The 15193-nt window shown below is 58.8% G+C and overlaps 10 protein-coding genes across 10 annotated transcripts; 6 read left to right on the forward strand and 4 right to left on the reverse strand.

Annotated features, from left to right (window-relative positions):
• Positions 1 to 9: 9 nt before the first annotated feature.
• On the reverse strand, positions 10 to 1247 carry MVES1_000937 (3-deoxy-7-phosphoheptulonate synthase; the record flags this gene model as incomplete). Its single annotated transcript, XM_056205793.1, has 2 exons — positions 10 to 1145; positions 1175 to 1247. The coding sequence occupies 2 exons, from the start codon at positions 1245 to 1247 to the stop codon at positions 10 to 12; spliced, it is 1209 nt and encodes a 402-aa protein (XP_056061768.1).
• A 112-nt stretch (positions 1248 to 1359) lies between these two features.
• NCB2 (negative cofactor 2 transcription regulator complex subunit ncb2) lies at positions 1360 to 1824 on the forward strand (the record flags this gene model as incomplete). The annotated part of the gene is made up of 1 exon (XM_056205794.1): positions 1360 to 1824. One exon carries the CDS (start codon positions 1360 to 1362, stop codon positions 1822 to 1824), a length of 465 nt encoding a protein of 154 aa, XP_056061769.1.
• A 192-nt stretch (positions 1825 to 2016) lies between these two features.
• Positions 2017 to 4889, forward strand: MVES1_000939 (uncharacterized protein; the record flags this gene model as incomplete). The annotated part of the gene is made up of 2 exons (XM_056205795.1): positions 2017 to 2060; positions 2090 to 4889. 2 exons carry the CDS (start codon positions 2017 to 2019, stop codon positions 4887 to 4889), a joined length of 2844 nt encoding a protein of 947 aa, XP_056061770.1.
• A 145-nt stretch (positions 4890 to 5034) lies between these two features.
• VTS1 (Flap-structured DNA-binding and RNA-binding protein) lies at positions 5035 to 6940 on the forward strand (the record flags this gene model as incomplete). Its single annotated transcript, XM_056205796.1, has 4 exons — positions 5035 to 5326; positions 5357 to 5473; positions 5500 to 5655; positions 5682 to 6940. The coding sequence occupies 4 exons, from the start codon at positions 5035 to 5037 to the stop codon at positions 6938 to 6940; spliced, it is 1824 nt and encodes a 607-aa protein (XP_056061771.1).
• Positions 6941 to 7073: 133 nt separating this feature from the next.
• Positions 7074 to 8192, forward strand: MVES1_000941 (uncharacterized protein; the record flags this gene model as incomplete). Its single annotated transcript, XM_056205797.1, has 1 exon — positions 7074 to 8192. The coding sequence occupies one exon, from the start codon at positions 7074 to 7076 to the stop codon at positions 8190 to 8192; it is 1119 nt and encodes a 372-aa protein (XP_056061772.1).
• Positions 8193 to 8437: 245 nt separating this feature from the next.
• On the reverse strand, positions 8438 to 10122 carry ATP2 (atp2, beta subunit of the F1 sector of mitochondrial F1F0 ATP synthase; the record flags this gene model as incomplete). Its single annotated transcript, XM_056205798.1, has 2 exons — positions 8438 to 9918; positions 9972 to 10122. 2 exons carry the CDS (start codon positions 10120 to 10122, stop codon positions 8438 to 8440), a joined length of 1632 nt encoding a protein of 543 aa, XP_056061773.1.
• A 412-nt stretch (positions 10123 to 10534) lies between these two features.
• On the reverse strand, positions 10535 to 11128 carry MVES1_000943 (uncharacterized protein; the record flags this gene model as incomplete). The annotated part of the gene is made up of 1 exon (XM_056205799.1): positions 10535 to 11128. The coding sequence occupies one exon, from the start codon at positions 11126 to 11128 to the stop codon at positions 10535 to 10537; it is 594 nt and encodes a 197-aa protein (XP_056061774.1).
• Positions 11129 to 11282: 154 nt separating this feature from the next.
• Positions 11283 to 12284, forward strand: CDC10 (cell division control protein; the record flags this gene model as incomplete). Its single annotated transcript, XM_056205800.1, has 1 exon — positions 11283 to 12284. The coding sequence occupies one exon, from the start codon at positions 11283 to 11285 to the stop codon at positions 12282 to 12284; it is 1002 nt and encodes a 333-aa protein (XP_056061775.1).
• A 77-nt stretch (positions 12285 to 12361) lies between these two features.
• On the reverse strand, positions 12362 to 13246 carry MVES1_000945 (uncharacterized protein; the record flags this gene model as incomplete). Its single annotated transcript, XM_056205801.1, has 1 exon — positions 12362 to 13246. The coding sequence occupies one exon, from the start codon at positions 13244 to 13246 to the stop codon at positions 12362 to 12364; it is 885 nt and encodes a 294-aa protein (XP_056061776.1).
• Positions 13247 to 13327: 81 nt separating this feature from the next.
• MVES1_000946 (uncharacterized protein) lies at positions 13328 to 15025 on the forward strand (the record flags this gene model as incomplete). Its single annotated transcript, XM_056205802.1, has 1 exon — positions 13328 to 15025. One exon carries the CDS (start codon positions 13328 to 13330, stop codon positions 15023 to 15025), a length of 1698 nt encoding a protein of 565 aa, XP_056061777.1.
• Between the last annotated feature and the right edge of the window lie 168 nt (positions 15026 to 15193).

Consider the following 15193-nt stretch of genomic DNA (forward strand, 5'->3'; position numbering starts at 1 on the left):
TAATGCTACTTACTGCTTGCCCAGCATGCCCAGTGCTGCGTCATTCACGCCTGGCTTTCCCAAGGAGGGCTGCACGACGTGTTCGTTCATCGGTACGTTGAAGCGCAGCGACGGGGGCGTCCCATCGCGGCGCGCACGCACGCCCTCGCGCAGCTTGTCCAGCACGGCAACCGTGGTATCCCAGCCAATGCAGGCATCGGTGATCGACTGACCATAGGTGAGAGCGGCGGGGCCAGAAGAAGGAATGCTCTGCTTGCCTTGGACAATGTTGGACTCGAGCATGACGCCGATAATACTCCGAGCACTGTCGTCGGCACGCGAGAGCTGCTCCACAACGCTGTCCACAACCTTGACCTGGTTTTCATGCTTCTTCTCGCTGTTTCCGTGACTGCAGTCGATCATAATGCGCGGCGCAATGCCGGCCTTTTCCAGCGCGGCCGACGCGCTCTGTACATGTTCCGGCGCGTAATTCGGTCCGCTGTTGGACCCACGCAGAATAACGTGGCAGTTTTTGTTTCCAGCCGTCTCGATAATCGCAGAAATGCCCTGTTTTGTCACAGAAAGGAAAGAGTGCTCGCTTGAGGCCGACTTGATGGCGTCCACGGCAATTGCCACGGACCCGTCCGTGCCGTTCTTGAACCCAACGGGCATGCTTAGGCCGCTCGTGAGTTCACGGTGCACCTGCGATTCCGTAGTGCGTGCTCCAATAGCGCCCCAGGAGATCAGGTCCGCTGTGTACTGCGGGCTAATGGTGTCGAGGAACTCTGCGCCTGTAGCAAGGCCCATTTTCGCAATCTCGAGCAGGAAGCCGCGCGCAAGACGCAAGCCTTTGTTGATTTCGTACGTCCCGTCCAGGTTGGGGTCGTTAATCAAGCCTTTCCATCCGACGGTCGTGCGTGGCTTTTCAAAGTACACGCGCATGATAATGTGCAGATCGTCTTTGGCATGCTCGGCATACGCGCGCAGCTTTTGCGCGTAGTCGAGACCGGCACGGACATCATGCACGGAGCACGGGCCGACAACTACAATAATACGGTCCTGCTTCCCGCTCATAATGTCTTCTGTGTCGCGACGGCCTGCGAGCACGGCTTGTGCGGCTTGCATGTTGAGAGGGTACTCTTCCATGAGAATTTGCGGGGGTATCACTTGGGGTTAAAAAAAACGCGGTACGTACGCGGCTTGGTGCTCTTAATGTTGCAATCGTCCAGTTCATTGAGAGTGTCATGCACACGCAAATTCGGCGCCATGGTCGTGCTTCGACGTCCATGCCAGTCATGCGCTTGACATTACAAATGTCACGTGTGCCGCACGTGTACGCATTCGCGGTCAAGCTGTCCCACGCGTCGCGCCTTGCCCGGCATGTCGGACGATGAGCGCGATTTCGGGAGCGGTGCGCCGGAAGATGAGGAGCTTTCGCTGCCCAAGGCGACTATTCAGAAACTAATCCAAGACTACCTGCCAAACGACATGAGCTGCGCGAAAGATACGCGCGACTTGCTGATTGATTGTTGTGTCGAGTTTATCCATCTCGTCTCCTCCGAGGCGAACGAGGCGTGCGAGAAAGACTCGAAGAAAACCATCGCGCCGGACCACGTCGTGACTGCGCTTGTCGATCTGGGATTCGAGAAGTACACGCACGAAGTGCGGGACGTGCTTAATGACCATAAACAGCACCAAAAGGTACGTTGGGAAGTAGCTCATGGCCAGGAACGTGAACGGAAGGCGTCACGCTTTGAGCTCAGTGGGCTTACTGAGGAGGAGCTGCAGCGCCAGCAGGAGCAACTATTTGCTGCGAGCAAGGCCCGCTTTGATGCCGCGCACTAGCATCGTGCCATCTTGTACTTGATAGGTTTCCCTCGTAGCGTGTCGCGCGCTGGAATGTGGATGTATGCATATTTCCGCAAAGTGCAGGCCGACTGCCGCTTCGCCGTAACCGACATTATTCTTTGTACGTCGCTTCTCCGCACGGGTCATTACACTCGTTTTTCCACGCTACGAAATCTAGTGGGTCGCGGTATGTCTACCGAAGGAGCCATCATTGACGGGACGGCGCTTGCCGGGTACGTTGCATTCCCGCTGACGAATTTAGCTCGATCCGCGAATCGGTTGCGGAGCGTGTGCGCCAGCTAAAGCAGACGCACCCCGGCGTCGTGCCGAACCTGTGCATCATCCAGGAAGGCGGGCAAAGTGCGTCTTCGACGTATATCCGCATGAAGCGCCAAGCAGCCGAGCAGTGCGGCATCCATACTACACACATCCAGCTCCCCGACAACACAGACGAAGCCACCATCCTCGCCCACGTCAAGCGCTGTAACGACGATTCCAGCGTAGACGGCGTACTTGTGCAGCTTCCACTTGGCAAAAAAATTGACTCCGAGGCAGAGCGGCGCATCACCGAATGCATCGACCCGTGCAAAGACGTGGATGGATTCCACACCCTCAATATTGGAAAGCTCTCGTCGAAAGCGTCGAATCCCTATTTTTATCCCTGCACGCCTGCCGGTGTGCTGAAGCTGCTAGAGAAAGTGGGACTTGCTGACTTTTCCGGGCTGCACGCTGTCGTGATGGGCCGCAGCGACATTGTGGGCAACCCCATGGCGAGTATGCTCCGCAAACGCAATGCCACCGTTACGCAGATCCATTCCAAGACGCGCGACGTGCCCGCAATCCTGAAAACAGCTGATGTGGTTGTCGCTGCGATCGGAATTGCCAACTTTGTGCAAGGCGCGTGGCTCAAGCCTGGCTGTGTCGTGATCGATGTTGGAACAAACTACGTAGCCGACGGCTCGAAAAAGTCCGGCCAGCGCCTTGTGGGCGACCTGGACATGGCGTCTGCGCTCCCAGTCGTCAAAGCGGTCACTCCCGTTCCCGGCGGCGTCGGCCCCATGACCGTGGCGATGCTTATGGAGAACGTCTTAATTGCCGCACAGCGCCGCGCCGAGCATCTTGGCAAGCATCCGCGCGGCACCGTCAAGCCAAATCCACTGCATTTCCAGCGCCCCGTCCCGACTGATATCGAGGTTGCGCGCGCACAGACACCGAAAAAGATCGGCGATCTGAGTGCTGAGATCGGTCTGCTTCCGTCGGAAGTCGAGCCGTACGGCGATGCAAAAGCGAAGGTGAGCCTCAGCGTGCTCGAGCGACTTGCGCACCGCACCAACGGGAAGTACGTAGTCGTTGCTGGTATTACGCCGACGCCGCTGGGCGAAGGCAAGTCGACTACGACGATTGGCCTCGCCCAGGCGCTCGGCGCACACCTCGGCAAGCCTGCATTTGCATGCGTGCGCCAGCCGTCGCAAGGTCCTACGTTTGGCATCAAGGGCGGCGCTGCGGGCGGGGGCTACTCGCAAGTGATCCCCATGGAGGAGTTCAACCTGCACCTCACTGGCGACAACCACGCGGTGCTCGCTGCGAACAATCTGCTCGCCGCAGCCATTGATACACGCATGTTTCACGAAGCGACGCAAAAAGACGCAGCCCTGTTTGACCGTCTGTGCCCAGCCAAGAAAGGCGTGCGCACGTTCGCCCCGGTGATGCTGAAGCGCCTGCGCAAGCTCGGCATCGACAAGAGAGAGCCAGACGCATTGACGGACGAGGAAAAAGCGCGATTTGCGCGCTTGGACATCGATCCCGACTCGGTCACTTGGCGCCGCGTCGTCGATACCAACGACCGCTACCTGCGCGAGATCACGATCGGCGAAGCGCCCACCGAGAAAGGCATGACACGCAAGACGGGCTTTGACATTGCCGTTGCATCCGAATGCATGGCTGTGCTTGCGCTTAGTCGCGACCTGAAAGACATGCGGCGCCGTCTGGGCGACATGGTGATTGGCTCCAACAAGGCCGGCGAGCCCATCACCGCGGACGATATTGGCGCCGGCGGCGCCTTGGCTGTGCTGATGCGTGATGCAATTAAGCCGAATCTGATGCAAACGCTCGAGGGCACACCTGTGTTTGTCCATGCTGGTCCTTTTGCCAACATTGCACACGGCAACTCGTCCATCCTTGCCGACGCCATTGCGTTAAAACTCGCGGGGCGCGAGTCTGGCGAGCCGAGCGAGCGGAATGGGTACGTGATCACCGAGGCTGGTTTTGGCGCCGACATTGGCATGGAAAAGTTTTGCAACATCAAGTGCCGCGAAAGTGGGCTTGTGCCCGACGCGGTTGTGCTTGTCGCCACGGTCCGTGCGCTGAAATCGCACGGCGGCGGACCCGACGTGTCGCCCGGGAAGCCGCTCAGCGAGGTGTACACGCAGGAGAATCTGGACATCGTGGACAAGGGGTGTGCAAACCTGGTCAAGCATATTGAAAATGCCAAAATGCACGGGCTCAAGGTGGTGGTTGCCGTGAATCAATTTGCGACGGATACGCAGGCGGAGATTGACCTTGTTGTTGCGCGTGCGTTGGCTGCCGGTGCAGATGCTGCTGTGCCTTCGGACCACTGGGCGAACGGCGGCGCTGGCGCCGTGGCGCTGGCCAACGCTGTGATTGAGCAGCTGCAAGACGCTCTTTCGGATTTCCGCTTTCTCTACCGTCTCGACCAGCCCATTGAGGCGAAGATCGAGACAATTGCCAAGGCCATGTACGGTGCGGACGGAATCGAGGTGCTCCCTGAAGCGCGTGCACAGATCGACATCTTTACCCGCCAAGGCTACCACCACCTGCCGATCTGCATGGCCAAGACGCACCTTTCGCTTTCGCACGACCCCTCCTTGAAAGGCGTGCCCGCCAACTTTACCGTCCCGATCCGCTCCGTACGCCTTTCTGCGGGCGCAGGATTTTTGTACCCTCTGTGCGGTGCGATGCAGACCATGCCCGGCCTCAACACCAGGCCCGGCTACTACGACATTGACCTCGACGACGACGGCCATGTGCGCGGACTTTTTTAGGTGGAGGTCGATAGCCGTGGCATTGTTTAGTTCCCAGCCTGCGCCACCCTCCCGTGCAGAAAGAAATCAGGTTTGCATACCAACACCACCCTGCAGGGCCGTAGATACAGTTGCCTCGTGCCCCACGTAGCACTGCAGTCGTGTCATGTCGGACTACAGCAGAATGCGTGCCTCCTTTTCTCCGAGCAGCCAAGGGCGCTCGCCGTCGCCAGCACAGCCCGAGCAGCGCCAGCGCCCGCCGTCGACGCCGATGACCAACCCGCTGCGCTACTCGCATGGGAAGATGGGACTGCCCAACGAAGGGATCATGCGGATTCCCCAGTCACAGGATGCCAACCGTTCCATGAGCAATGCCCAGGCACAGACGCTGAGCGCGGCCAGAAACCTGCGCCCAAGCTCCGAAATGCTGAATGCGGCGCAGCAAGCGACGCCAGAGAGTACGTTGGTGTGGCGAAACTGACAGTCAGCGGAAGTGATTGACAAGTGGTTCGAGGACCTGCAAAATTACGAGGCGACGCTGGAAGAGATGGCCGCCGCCTCACTGGACCAAAACTTCAAAGAGGAACTCAGCGCGATTGAGCAGTGTACGTTGCCTTTCTACTCACGCTAGGGTTCCGTGTCTTGTCTGAAGCAGAGCGCACTGCGGCGCTGTACAGCCTATTGCAAGAGTCTACACAGGTGCAGATACGCTTCTTTATCACGGTGCTCCAGCAAATGGCGCGCAGCGATCCAGTTGGCGCATTCCTCTCGCCAAACACAGCCAACAGTACGTTTGCAAGGCGCTTACCCCAGACATTGTCGGCGAGCAGCTCGAGGCCAAGATGGCGTCGCTCGGGATCAAGACGCCCAGCTCTGTCAAGTCTCCCTCGACCAACACACGCGGCTTTCAGCGCCAAAGCACCGGCTTTCTCTCGCCCAACGCCGCGTCGCTCTACTCGGGCAGCCCTGACGTGGCCAGCGCACTTGCTGCACAGCGCAGCAAGATGAAGAGCAACCGCACCTCAGCGCCCGGGACGATCCCGATGGAGTCTGTGGGGTACAGCGGCAGCAAGCTGGACGACGTGCAGGAAAAAGCCACCCCCGCGCGCGAACGGCCGAGGTCAAGCGACCTTGGTGTGAACCGCACGCCGCATGCGAGTGGCCCGCTGGACGATGCGCTTTCTCCGCTTGGGGTGGGCGGCAGCTGGTCGAGTATGGTCAACACACCCATCATGTCCATGCTCGATGAGTCGCAGGTCCAAGACACGAACGCGAAGCTCGATGCGACCGCTGCAAACCTCGCGCAGATCTCGCAGAACATGGCAAACGAGAGCGACCCGCGTGCGCGGCGCGCAAGTGCGAACCAGCCCAGCATGTTTGGCAACGTCTACGAACAAGGGAACTGGAACGCGAGTCCCCAAAATTTGATGAGTCCCCAGTTCAACAACTTTAGCATCCCGACAATGAGTCCCAACACACTTGCTGGCCTTCAGAGCCCGTCGGGCGGCATGTCGAACCCGGCAAACGTACAAATGATGAATACAATGGCGACCGTCGGCGGCCTGAACAATTTGAACCCTGCCCAGCTGCTTGCGTTGCAGCAGCAAATCCTGCTCCAGCAGCACAACTTGTCGAGCCTGGGCAGCCAGGCTCGCATGGCTCGCGGACAGCGCAGCGCTATGAGCGGGCTTGCAGGAGCAGCGGCGACGCCGTCGCGCAGTACCAATACAAGCTCCGCGCTGTCCAAGAACCCAGTTGGGTCCCCGGTATCAACGCAGGCACAGGCTCCGGAGGAGGAGGTTGCAGACATCTCCATCCTTAACGACGTGCCTGCCTGGCTGCGCCATTTGCGCCTGCACAAATACACGCCCAACTTTGAGGGCTCCAATTGGCGCGAGATGGTCTCGATGGACGAGCGCGCTCTGGAAGAAAAAGGCGTGGCCGCACTTGGCGCACGCCGCAAGATGCTCAAGACGTTCGAGGCCGTGCGCCACAAGTATGGAATCCCCGCACCCGCTGGGGCAAGCGCGCACTCGGACGCAGGCGAGTCGGAGCGCGGCGACCAAGCCTAGGTAGTTTGATAGCGTCTTCCACGTGGATGCCTCCACACGTGGCGACCAGCGCAAGCAACACTTGCCCCACCGCCGTCTGCACGCACTGCGCACACGCGCTACATTGACGCTATCGTGCATGCCCATGTCCAGCATGGATCCTCTATGGAGCCCTGCAGGCACGCCCACTCCGCCGAATCCGCGTGCCCGGACGCGGCGCGCACAATCCACACACAACATAGCGCGAACGCCGCCCGTTCGCGCGCGTATTGACGCGACAAAGATACACCCCGCAAGTACGGGGCGTCCTTCACCGCTAGGGCTCGACACAGCTCGCACGCCGCCGTCGGGGAGCGCGTCGAGCAGTCCCGCAGCGGCTGCGCCGCTGCTCCCATCAGCGCGTCCCAACGCAAACGCGCGTCAAACGCCGTACAGCGGCCCCGTACGGGTCGTCGGTATGCGGCGCGCGGCATCGGAGACGCCGCCCAGCGCACAGACGTCGCTTGGACTCGGTGCGCGTGTCATGACTCCCGCCCAAGCTGCGCATGCACACCCGCTGCGCCACAAAAGCAGCAAGCACTTTTCCGCACCCGTGCCGCAGAAAACCGCGCGTGTTCCCAATGTGGGCACGCAGATATACCGCGCGACGCCGCCCAGCATGGATGCACAGCATGGCGAGCGTATCGCCCGCATTCTGTCCCCGCCATCGCCTTCGACAGAGGTGCGCAGGGCGGCGTCGCCGCAAACGTCACCGACCGCGTCGAGCGCGGGCAAAGACGAGGCGGAACTCGATGCGTGGGATGCGAAGCACGAGCGCAAAATGCTTGATCTTGAGATCTCCAACAAGAGCCTGCTTTCTGTGAATGCAACGCTTGAAGCGACCAAGATCAAGCAGACAAAAGAGCTCAAGGCGCTGCGGCAGCAGCTCGTGCTGAATAGGCTCGAGGCCGACTCGGATGCAAATGGCTCGCCGCTGCTGGAAGAAAACATGTTCCCGGGTCTATTCTCTATGGATATGATACGCAATGACGACGGGCTGCCGGCGCAGGTTATGCGTGCGATGTCGAGACAGGACGTCGAGCTGAACGAGGTCTTGTCGCGGTGCCGCGTCTCGATCGATGCGCTAATCAACGAAGCGCGCGCAGCGATGGTCTCGCGGCCAGACGCAGCGGGGCGAACGGTATTGCATCCGTCCGAGTATGAAAAGGAAGAGCACGAAGATATGCACACACAGCCGCACAATAGTTTGGAAGCGGCCCTGATATTACTGTAGAATGAGTAAAACAAGTTCGTCACTATTTCAGACACCATGGCAAGAAACTGTTGCGCTCGCGGCCACGGCGGAGAGCAGTGGCGTGCTTGGAAAAAATCTTGGTTGACCTGGCCAAGCTATCTAGGTTGACTCGCTGGCACTACATAAACTGAAAAGTATGAGCGCCAGGGGAGTCGCGGCATATTGCAGCCAATTCAAGCCACGGGTGTATGTTGTCCATACGCATGATCGGGCATCTTCGACATTTACTTGCCCTCCTTGCTGAGCTCGTCAGCCTTGGCAATGACATCGTCAATGTTGCCGACCATGTAAAAAGCAGCCTCAGGAAGGTTGTCGTGCTTGCCGTTGAGAATTTCTTTGCAGGCAACAATGGTCTCCTTCAGGGGCACGAGCTTGCCAGAGATACCAGTGAAGACCTGGGCGACGGCAAACGGCTGGGACATGAAACGTTGCATCTTACGGGCACGCTCGACAGTGAGCTTGTCCTCCTCGGACAACTCATCCATACCCAGAATGGCAATGATATCCTGGAGCGACTTGTAGCCTTGGAGCAGCTGTTGCACACCAAGCGATACGCTGTAGTGCTCCTGACCGACAATCGAGGGGTCAAGCATACGAGAGTTGGAGTTAAGAGGGTCCACAGCGGGGTAGATACCAAGCTCGGCAATGCTACGGTCCAGCACAGTGGTAGCGTCCAAGTGGGCAAATGTAGTCGCGGGGGCAGGGTCAGTCACATCATCGGCAGGGACATAGACGGCCTGCACCGAGGTAATGGACCCCTTCTTGGTGGTGGTGATACGCTCCTGCATGCCACCCATATCGGTGGCCAGGGTGGGCTGGTAACCGACAGCCGAGGGGATACGACCGAGCAACGCAGAGGTCTCGGAACCGGCCTGAGTGAAACGGAAAATGTTGTCGATAAAGAGCAACACATCCTGGCCCTGCTCGTCACGGAAGTACTCGGCGACAGTGAGACCAGAAAGGGCAACACGGGCACGGGCACCCGGGGGCTCGTTCATCTGACCAAAGACGAGCGCGACCTTCGAGTCGCCCTCGAGGTTGATGACGCCAGTCTCCATCATCTCGTGGTAAAGATCGTTGCCCTCACGGGTACGCTCACCGACACCGGTGAAGACGGAGAAACCACCGTGGGCCTTGGCGACATTGTTGATGAGCTCTTGAATCAACACAGTCTTGCCGACACCGGCACCACCAAAGAGACCAATCTTACCACCACGCGCGTAAGGAGCAAGCAGGTCGACGACCTTGATACCGGTCTCGAGAATCTCGGACTCGGTCGATTGGTCAACAAACGACGGCGGCTCACGGTGGATGGGCATGTGAGCGCTCGCCTTGATCGGACCACGCTCATCAATGGGCTCACCAATAACATTCATGATGCGGCCCAGGGTGCCGTCACCCACAGGAATAGTGATGGGCGCACCACAGTCCTGGACGCGCTGGCCACGAACAAGACCCTCGGTACCGTCCATGGCAATGCAACGGACAGTGTCCTCACCGAGATGCTGGGCGACCTCAAGAACGAGACGACCAGACTTCATGTCGAGCACTTCGAGCGCGTTAAAAATGGCGGGAAGGTTCTCCGTGCCAAAGTGAACGTCAACGACGGCACCAATGACCGTACGAATCTTACCGATCTCACCCTTCGCGGCAGGGGTAGCCTGGCCCTTTGCCGCAGCTGGGGCCTCGGTCGCAAAGCCACGGGCTGGTATGGTAAGTACACGATCAAGGCGAATCAGCGGTGAATGCAATACATACTCTGGGAAACGCTGGTAGTGGCCGCGCGGACCGCGGGGACAGCCAGACGGGCAGCCGTCGAGAGGCTGGCAGCGTTCTGGCGTGCCACACGGTTAGCCGCACGAGATGCGCGAGAAACAGCGCGGAGAGCAGAGCGCTGAATGATAGGCATTGCGCTAGGATTCGCTCAATAAAGGTGAGGAGACAAGAAGAGTGGGTTGTTTCCGACGCTGGGTGGCCCGGGTTGCTTGCCCGGCAATCCACTAGGTCCGCGCCAGCCAATTGCGGTCCACGGACCCACCGTAACCACCCGGTTGGATTATCGATGCCAGCTGCCAGCAAACGCGTTTCGGCCGAGCACGCGCGGCTACCGGAGGCATAAATCCTGCAGCATGCATCTAATCCGACTATCTTCGGCCGATCTGTGAAGCATCGGGCGCGGTGCTAGTGCGCGGAGAAGGACCTGTGCGCAAGATCGTGTATCAGTTACATGGTTGGTTATGTGGTTGTAAGGAGAGCGAGTTACATGACAATAAATTACTGTTGATTTACTTCTGGTCATCCTTGGCGCCGTCTTTAGCGTCCTAGTCATCAGATTTGTCGTCGCCCTTGGACTCTTTCGCATCATCCTTGGACCCTTCCTTTTCGCCGGACTTGTCATCGGACTTGTCGTCACTGGACTCCTTAGCCTCGTCCTTGGACCCTTCCTTTTCATCGGACTTGTCATCGGACTTGTCGTCACTGGACTCCTTAGCCTCGTCCTTGGACTCCTCCTTTTCGTCGGACTTCTCATCGTCCTTAGACTCCTTAGCGTCGTCCTTAGCACCGTCCTTCTCGTCATCCTCCTGTGGCTCTTCCTCGCCCTTGGACTCGGCTGCATCGTCGAGCTCCTCCTTGTGCTCTCCCTCCTTGTGGCTATGATCATCGTGGCCACCGTCAACAAGACCAGGACGCAGCACGTATACAAACAAAGCGCCAAACACAATCAGGGAGGTGATTGCCCATGGCCCATCGCTCTTCAAACCACGCATGGCTTGCGCGCCTTGTGGCTTTCCCTGAGGTGCCGTGTAGTAGCGCACAGGAGCACGCGCGGCACATCCCAGCAGCACCCGTGCAGAAGGCGCAACCGCACGCGCATAAAGTGCGGGGCGCATAGCGCTTGCAGTCTGACGGAACATGGATGTTGGATACTAGGCGTGCGGCCAGCGAATCGCGGCCCACGCAGAGGCAGCCCGTGCGAGCAGGTTAACATCACGTGATGTCGTTGCCACGCGCGCAGCAAGGGATGCTGGAGGTTAGTGCCACCGCTTTTCCTAGACGGACGTATTGAGCATGACTACCAACGAGCCCTTGCTTACGCCGCTTAACGGCTACGTTGGGTTTGACACCCTTACAAAGCAGTTTGAGGCCAAGATGCTGCGCCGTGGTTTCCAGTTCAACCTCATGGTTGTCGGACAAACCGGACTTGGCAAAAGCACCATGGTCAACACGCTCTTTTCCTCCGACATGCTCGCTAGCCGGGGCCGTGATGACCCTTCTGACCCCGTCCCGCAAACGACTACGATCAACTCGTCTTCACACGTGATTGTCGAAAACAACGTCAAGCTGCGGCTCAACATTATCGACACGCCTGGATACGGCGACTTGATGAACAACGAGCACTGCTGGGAGCCGATCGTCAAGTATATCAAAGACCAATACAGTATTTATTTGCGCAAAGAGCTGACTGCTGTGCGCGACCGCCACATCCCCGACACGCGTGTACACGCCGTGCTCTTTTTCATCAACCCATCCGGCCATTCGCTGCGCCCCATCGACATCCAGGTGTTGAAAAAGCTGGGCGACATTACGAATGTGATCCCTGTCATTGCTAAGGCAGACTCGATGACAATCCCTGAGCGTGATTCGTTCAAGAAGCGTATCCGTGCCTCGCTGCAAACCAACAACATCCGCGTCTACCCGTTTGACCACGACGACTACAACGACGACGAGAGGGAGGCCAACAGCGTGGTCCAGGCGCTCCTTCCGTTCGCCATTGTGGGTGCATCGAACATCTACGAAGTGGACGGTAGGCTGATTCGTGGCCGCCAGACGGGTGCTGGTCTGATCAACATCGAGGACAAGAGCATGTGCGAGTTTACCCATCTGCGCGATTATTTGCTGCGCAGCAACCTCCACGACCTGATCGACACGACTGCCTACACCTACTACGAGTCGTTCCGTTCGAAGCAGCTACTTGCACTCAAGGAGAGCAGTGCGAAGCAGCAGGCACAGGCACAGGCCGCAGCCGCAGCGCAGCAGCAGTACAGCGCATCGCACGCGCAGTACGCCTAACGTTTGTGCGCTCGCAATATAAACACAAGCGCATTCTATAGACGCCGACTTGAGCCCTGTATGCAATCTACATCTTCCTACATAACACCGCGCAGAAAGTAGGCCATTGCGCCGTGTGAGGCCAGCTCGGCTTTGGCCTGCGCAAAGTTGTGTCCCTGTTCGTGGTTGTGCTGCCAGATGACGTGGTAGTACCACGCATTTCCAAGGGTCTGTATCAGAAACCCAATGCTGGCGACCAAGGACAATGCGGCTGTGACGAAATGATGGTTGTAAAAGGCGTCAGACATGGCGAGAATGCCAGCACACCCGGTGGACTTGGCGCCGATGCATGCGTACAAAGAGAACAAAAGATGGAAGCCGCCAAAGACAAAGTAAATGTAGTAGAACAGCGAGTGCTCCTTCATCAGACCGTTGTACACGGGTCGGTACCACAAAAAAAAGCTCAGCGGGACAATCACGCAGAAATATACAATGCTCGTGATCAGGCTGCTCAGGTAGCCAAAATTAAGCCAGATGAGCACGTTTGCAGGAATATTCCACGCCATCGTCACGGCAAAGAGAAGCCAGAGGCGATAAATGTTGATCATGACGGGCTGCGAATCTGGCGGGATTTCCGCAGAGATGTCATGGTATACGATGGGATAAAACGGGGGCCAGTTGTTGCGTCCGTATCTGCGTATATGCTCCGAGCGCGAGTCGAGCTCGCGCTCCCGGTTCTCCAGCTCCTGCTCACGTCGTTGCAGCTCTTCCAAACGTATCGCCGTCGCAGGGGCAGTGCTGTGCGTACTGGTCGGATACATGGCGTCCTCCTCATCGTCCTCCTCGAGCGGCGCATCGTACGGCATATCCATCTTTAGTGAGTCCGTGTCGAACGGCGCAGTCTCGAGGTCATCCGCACCGCTGCCGCCGTGCATTGCATTCCGCACACTGGGGTCGTCAAACGGATTCGATTGCGCAGACATGGCGCGGGGCAAAATGCCGTCGCGCCGCGGCGCATGCATCAATTGCCACGTGCCAATGGAGCGCCGCTTCGGTCCGTCGCCATGGACGAGGTCCGCAAAAGCATGCGGCGCTCCGCCGCGTCTACGGAGCCCGTCCCCGACGCAGAGCAGATATCAAATATGGCGCACCAGGTCCTCACGGCACTCTTTGCCGAGCGCAGCGCAGACGGCACGTCGCTCGCAGAGCCGTTTGCAAAACTACCAAGCAAGAAACTGTACCCCGCGTACTACATCGTAATCAAGCGCCCTCTGTCGTTGACGGAAGTGCGCAACAAGAGCAAGCACCATGATTATACCACGTTCGCAGATTTTCGGCAGGATCTGGAATTGATATGCAACAACGCAAAGCGCTTCAACGAGCGGGACAGCGAGATTTACGCACAAGCGCGCGCATTGCACAATGCGATCAAGGATACATGCGCACATGTCTATGACGAATGGCTGCGTACGGAGCTTGGTCCCAGAGAGAGCGGGAAAAAGCGGCGACACGACGCGGTGTCTGCGGAGAGCACTGCGCACCAAGAGCCGCGCCCACACAAAATTACGCTGCGCACGCGTGCTGCCGACCCAGAGCAGAAGGAGCAAGCTGCGCCCCAGAGCCCCGGCAAGCAGGCGGAGGCGTCTGCGCTGCCCACAGCGCGTCCTGTGCCCGCATACGTAAGCCCCATCGTCCCCGCACCGATCACGGCGTCCTACATCAGCGAGCCGCGCCGACGTGGCGCCCCCCGTGGAAAACGGCTCAAGGCGATGCTTCGCTGGGCGGTGACGAGTTTGACGAGCTTGCGCGGTAAAGACGATAGGGCGTACGCGGAGATGTTTATGGAGCTGCCTTCGCGCCAGGACTACCCCGACTACTACCAGTTTATCCAGCAGCCGCTGAGCTTTGCCGAGATCGAGCAGAAACTCGACCAGAAAGAGTACATTAACCCCCATGCTCTGGTCAGCGACTTGCAGCTCATGCTGAACAATGCGCAATTCTACAATGAGGAGCACTCGACTGTGTGGGAAGACGCGCAAAAGCTGCGCATGCATTTGAGCAGCGTAGTCATCCCGACCCTCCTTGCCGAGGGATTCACCCTCGATCCACACGACCACCGCCAGGCGGCGCTGCCGCCCGGAACGCCAGGCGCGGTGCCTCCCCCGTCCCCAAACGCAGTGCCATCGCCCACGCCCGCGCCGAGCGCTGTGCGCGCGAGCCCAGAGGTGCCAAAGTTAGCCGCATCCTTGTATACGCGCCCCCTCGTGCGTGTTGCCCAGCCGACATACGCACCGCCCATTCCTACGCCCGTGTTGCCTCCGCCGCCGCGCACGACGGTGCAGCAAGTCGTCGACCTGCTGGAGAAACGCGAATGGCCGCCGCACCCTGCGACATTCACAGCGCCGCGCGATGCCATGGCGATGCGCGACGATGCAGAGCCTGCATCGTCGCCGTTCGAACATGTGCATATGCGCTTGTCGAACGACTGCGAAGTGGGAATCGCGCTGGGGCCATGCGCAATGCCGCAGACGGTGCGACTCCCTGCAAGCACGACGCATGCGGCAGTGCAGCTCGTCACGATGGAGCCGCGGCCGTATGTGCAAGTATCCATGAATAAACAGCGTGTGGAAGGTGCATGGCTCGATGATTCACCGACGTATGCACTGCATCTAGCACTGCATGAAGGGGTGCAAACGCTCGAGGCGCAGTGGACAGACGATGCACAAAGCACGGGCACGCTGCGTATATACCTGCAAACGTAGGCATAGAGAGGTAGACAACAACGTACGCATGCATGAGCAAGAGCCCCGCGCTTGTTCGCCGCGAAGTACTGCGTTGGCTGTAAAGCGGTTCGCTTAGTTTTGGAGCGCTGCTTTCGCTGCCGCCTTGCGGCCTTGCACGCTACTTTTTTTGTTCGCCTATATCCCTCG

Source organism: Malassezia vespertilionis, chromosome 2 (assembly GCF_029542925.1).
Source record: "Malassezia vespertilionis chromosome 2, complete sequence".
NCBI lineage: Eukaryota > Fungi > Basidiomycota > Malasseziomycetes > Malasseziales > Malasseziaceae > Malassezia > Malassezia vespertilionis.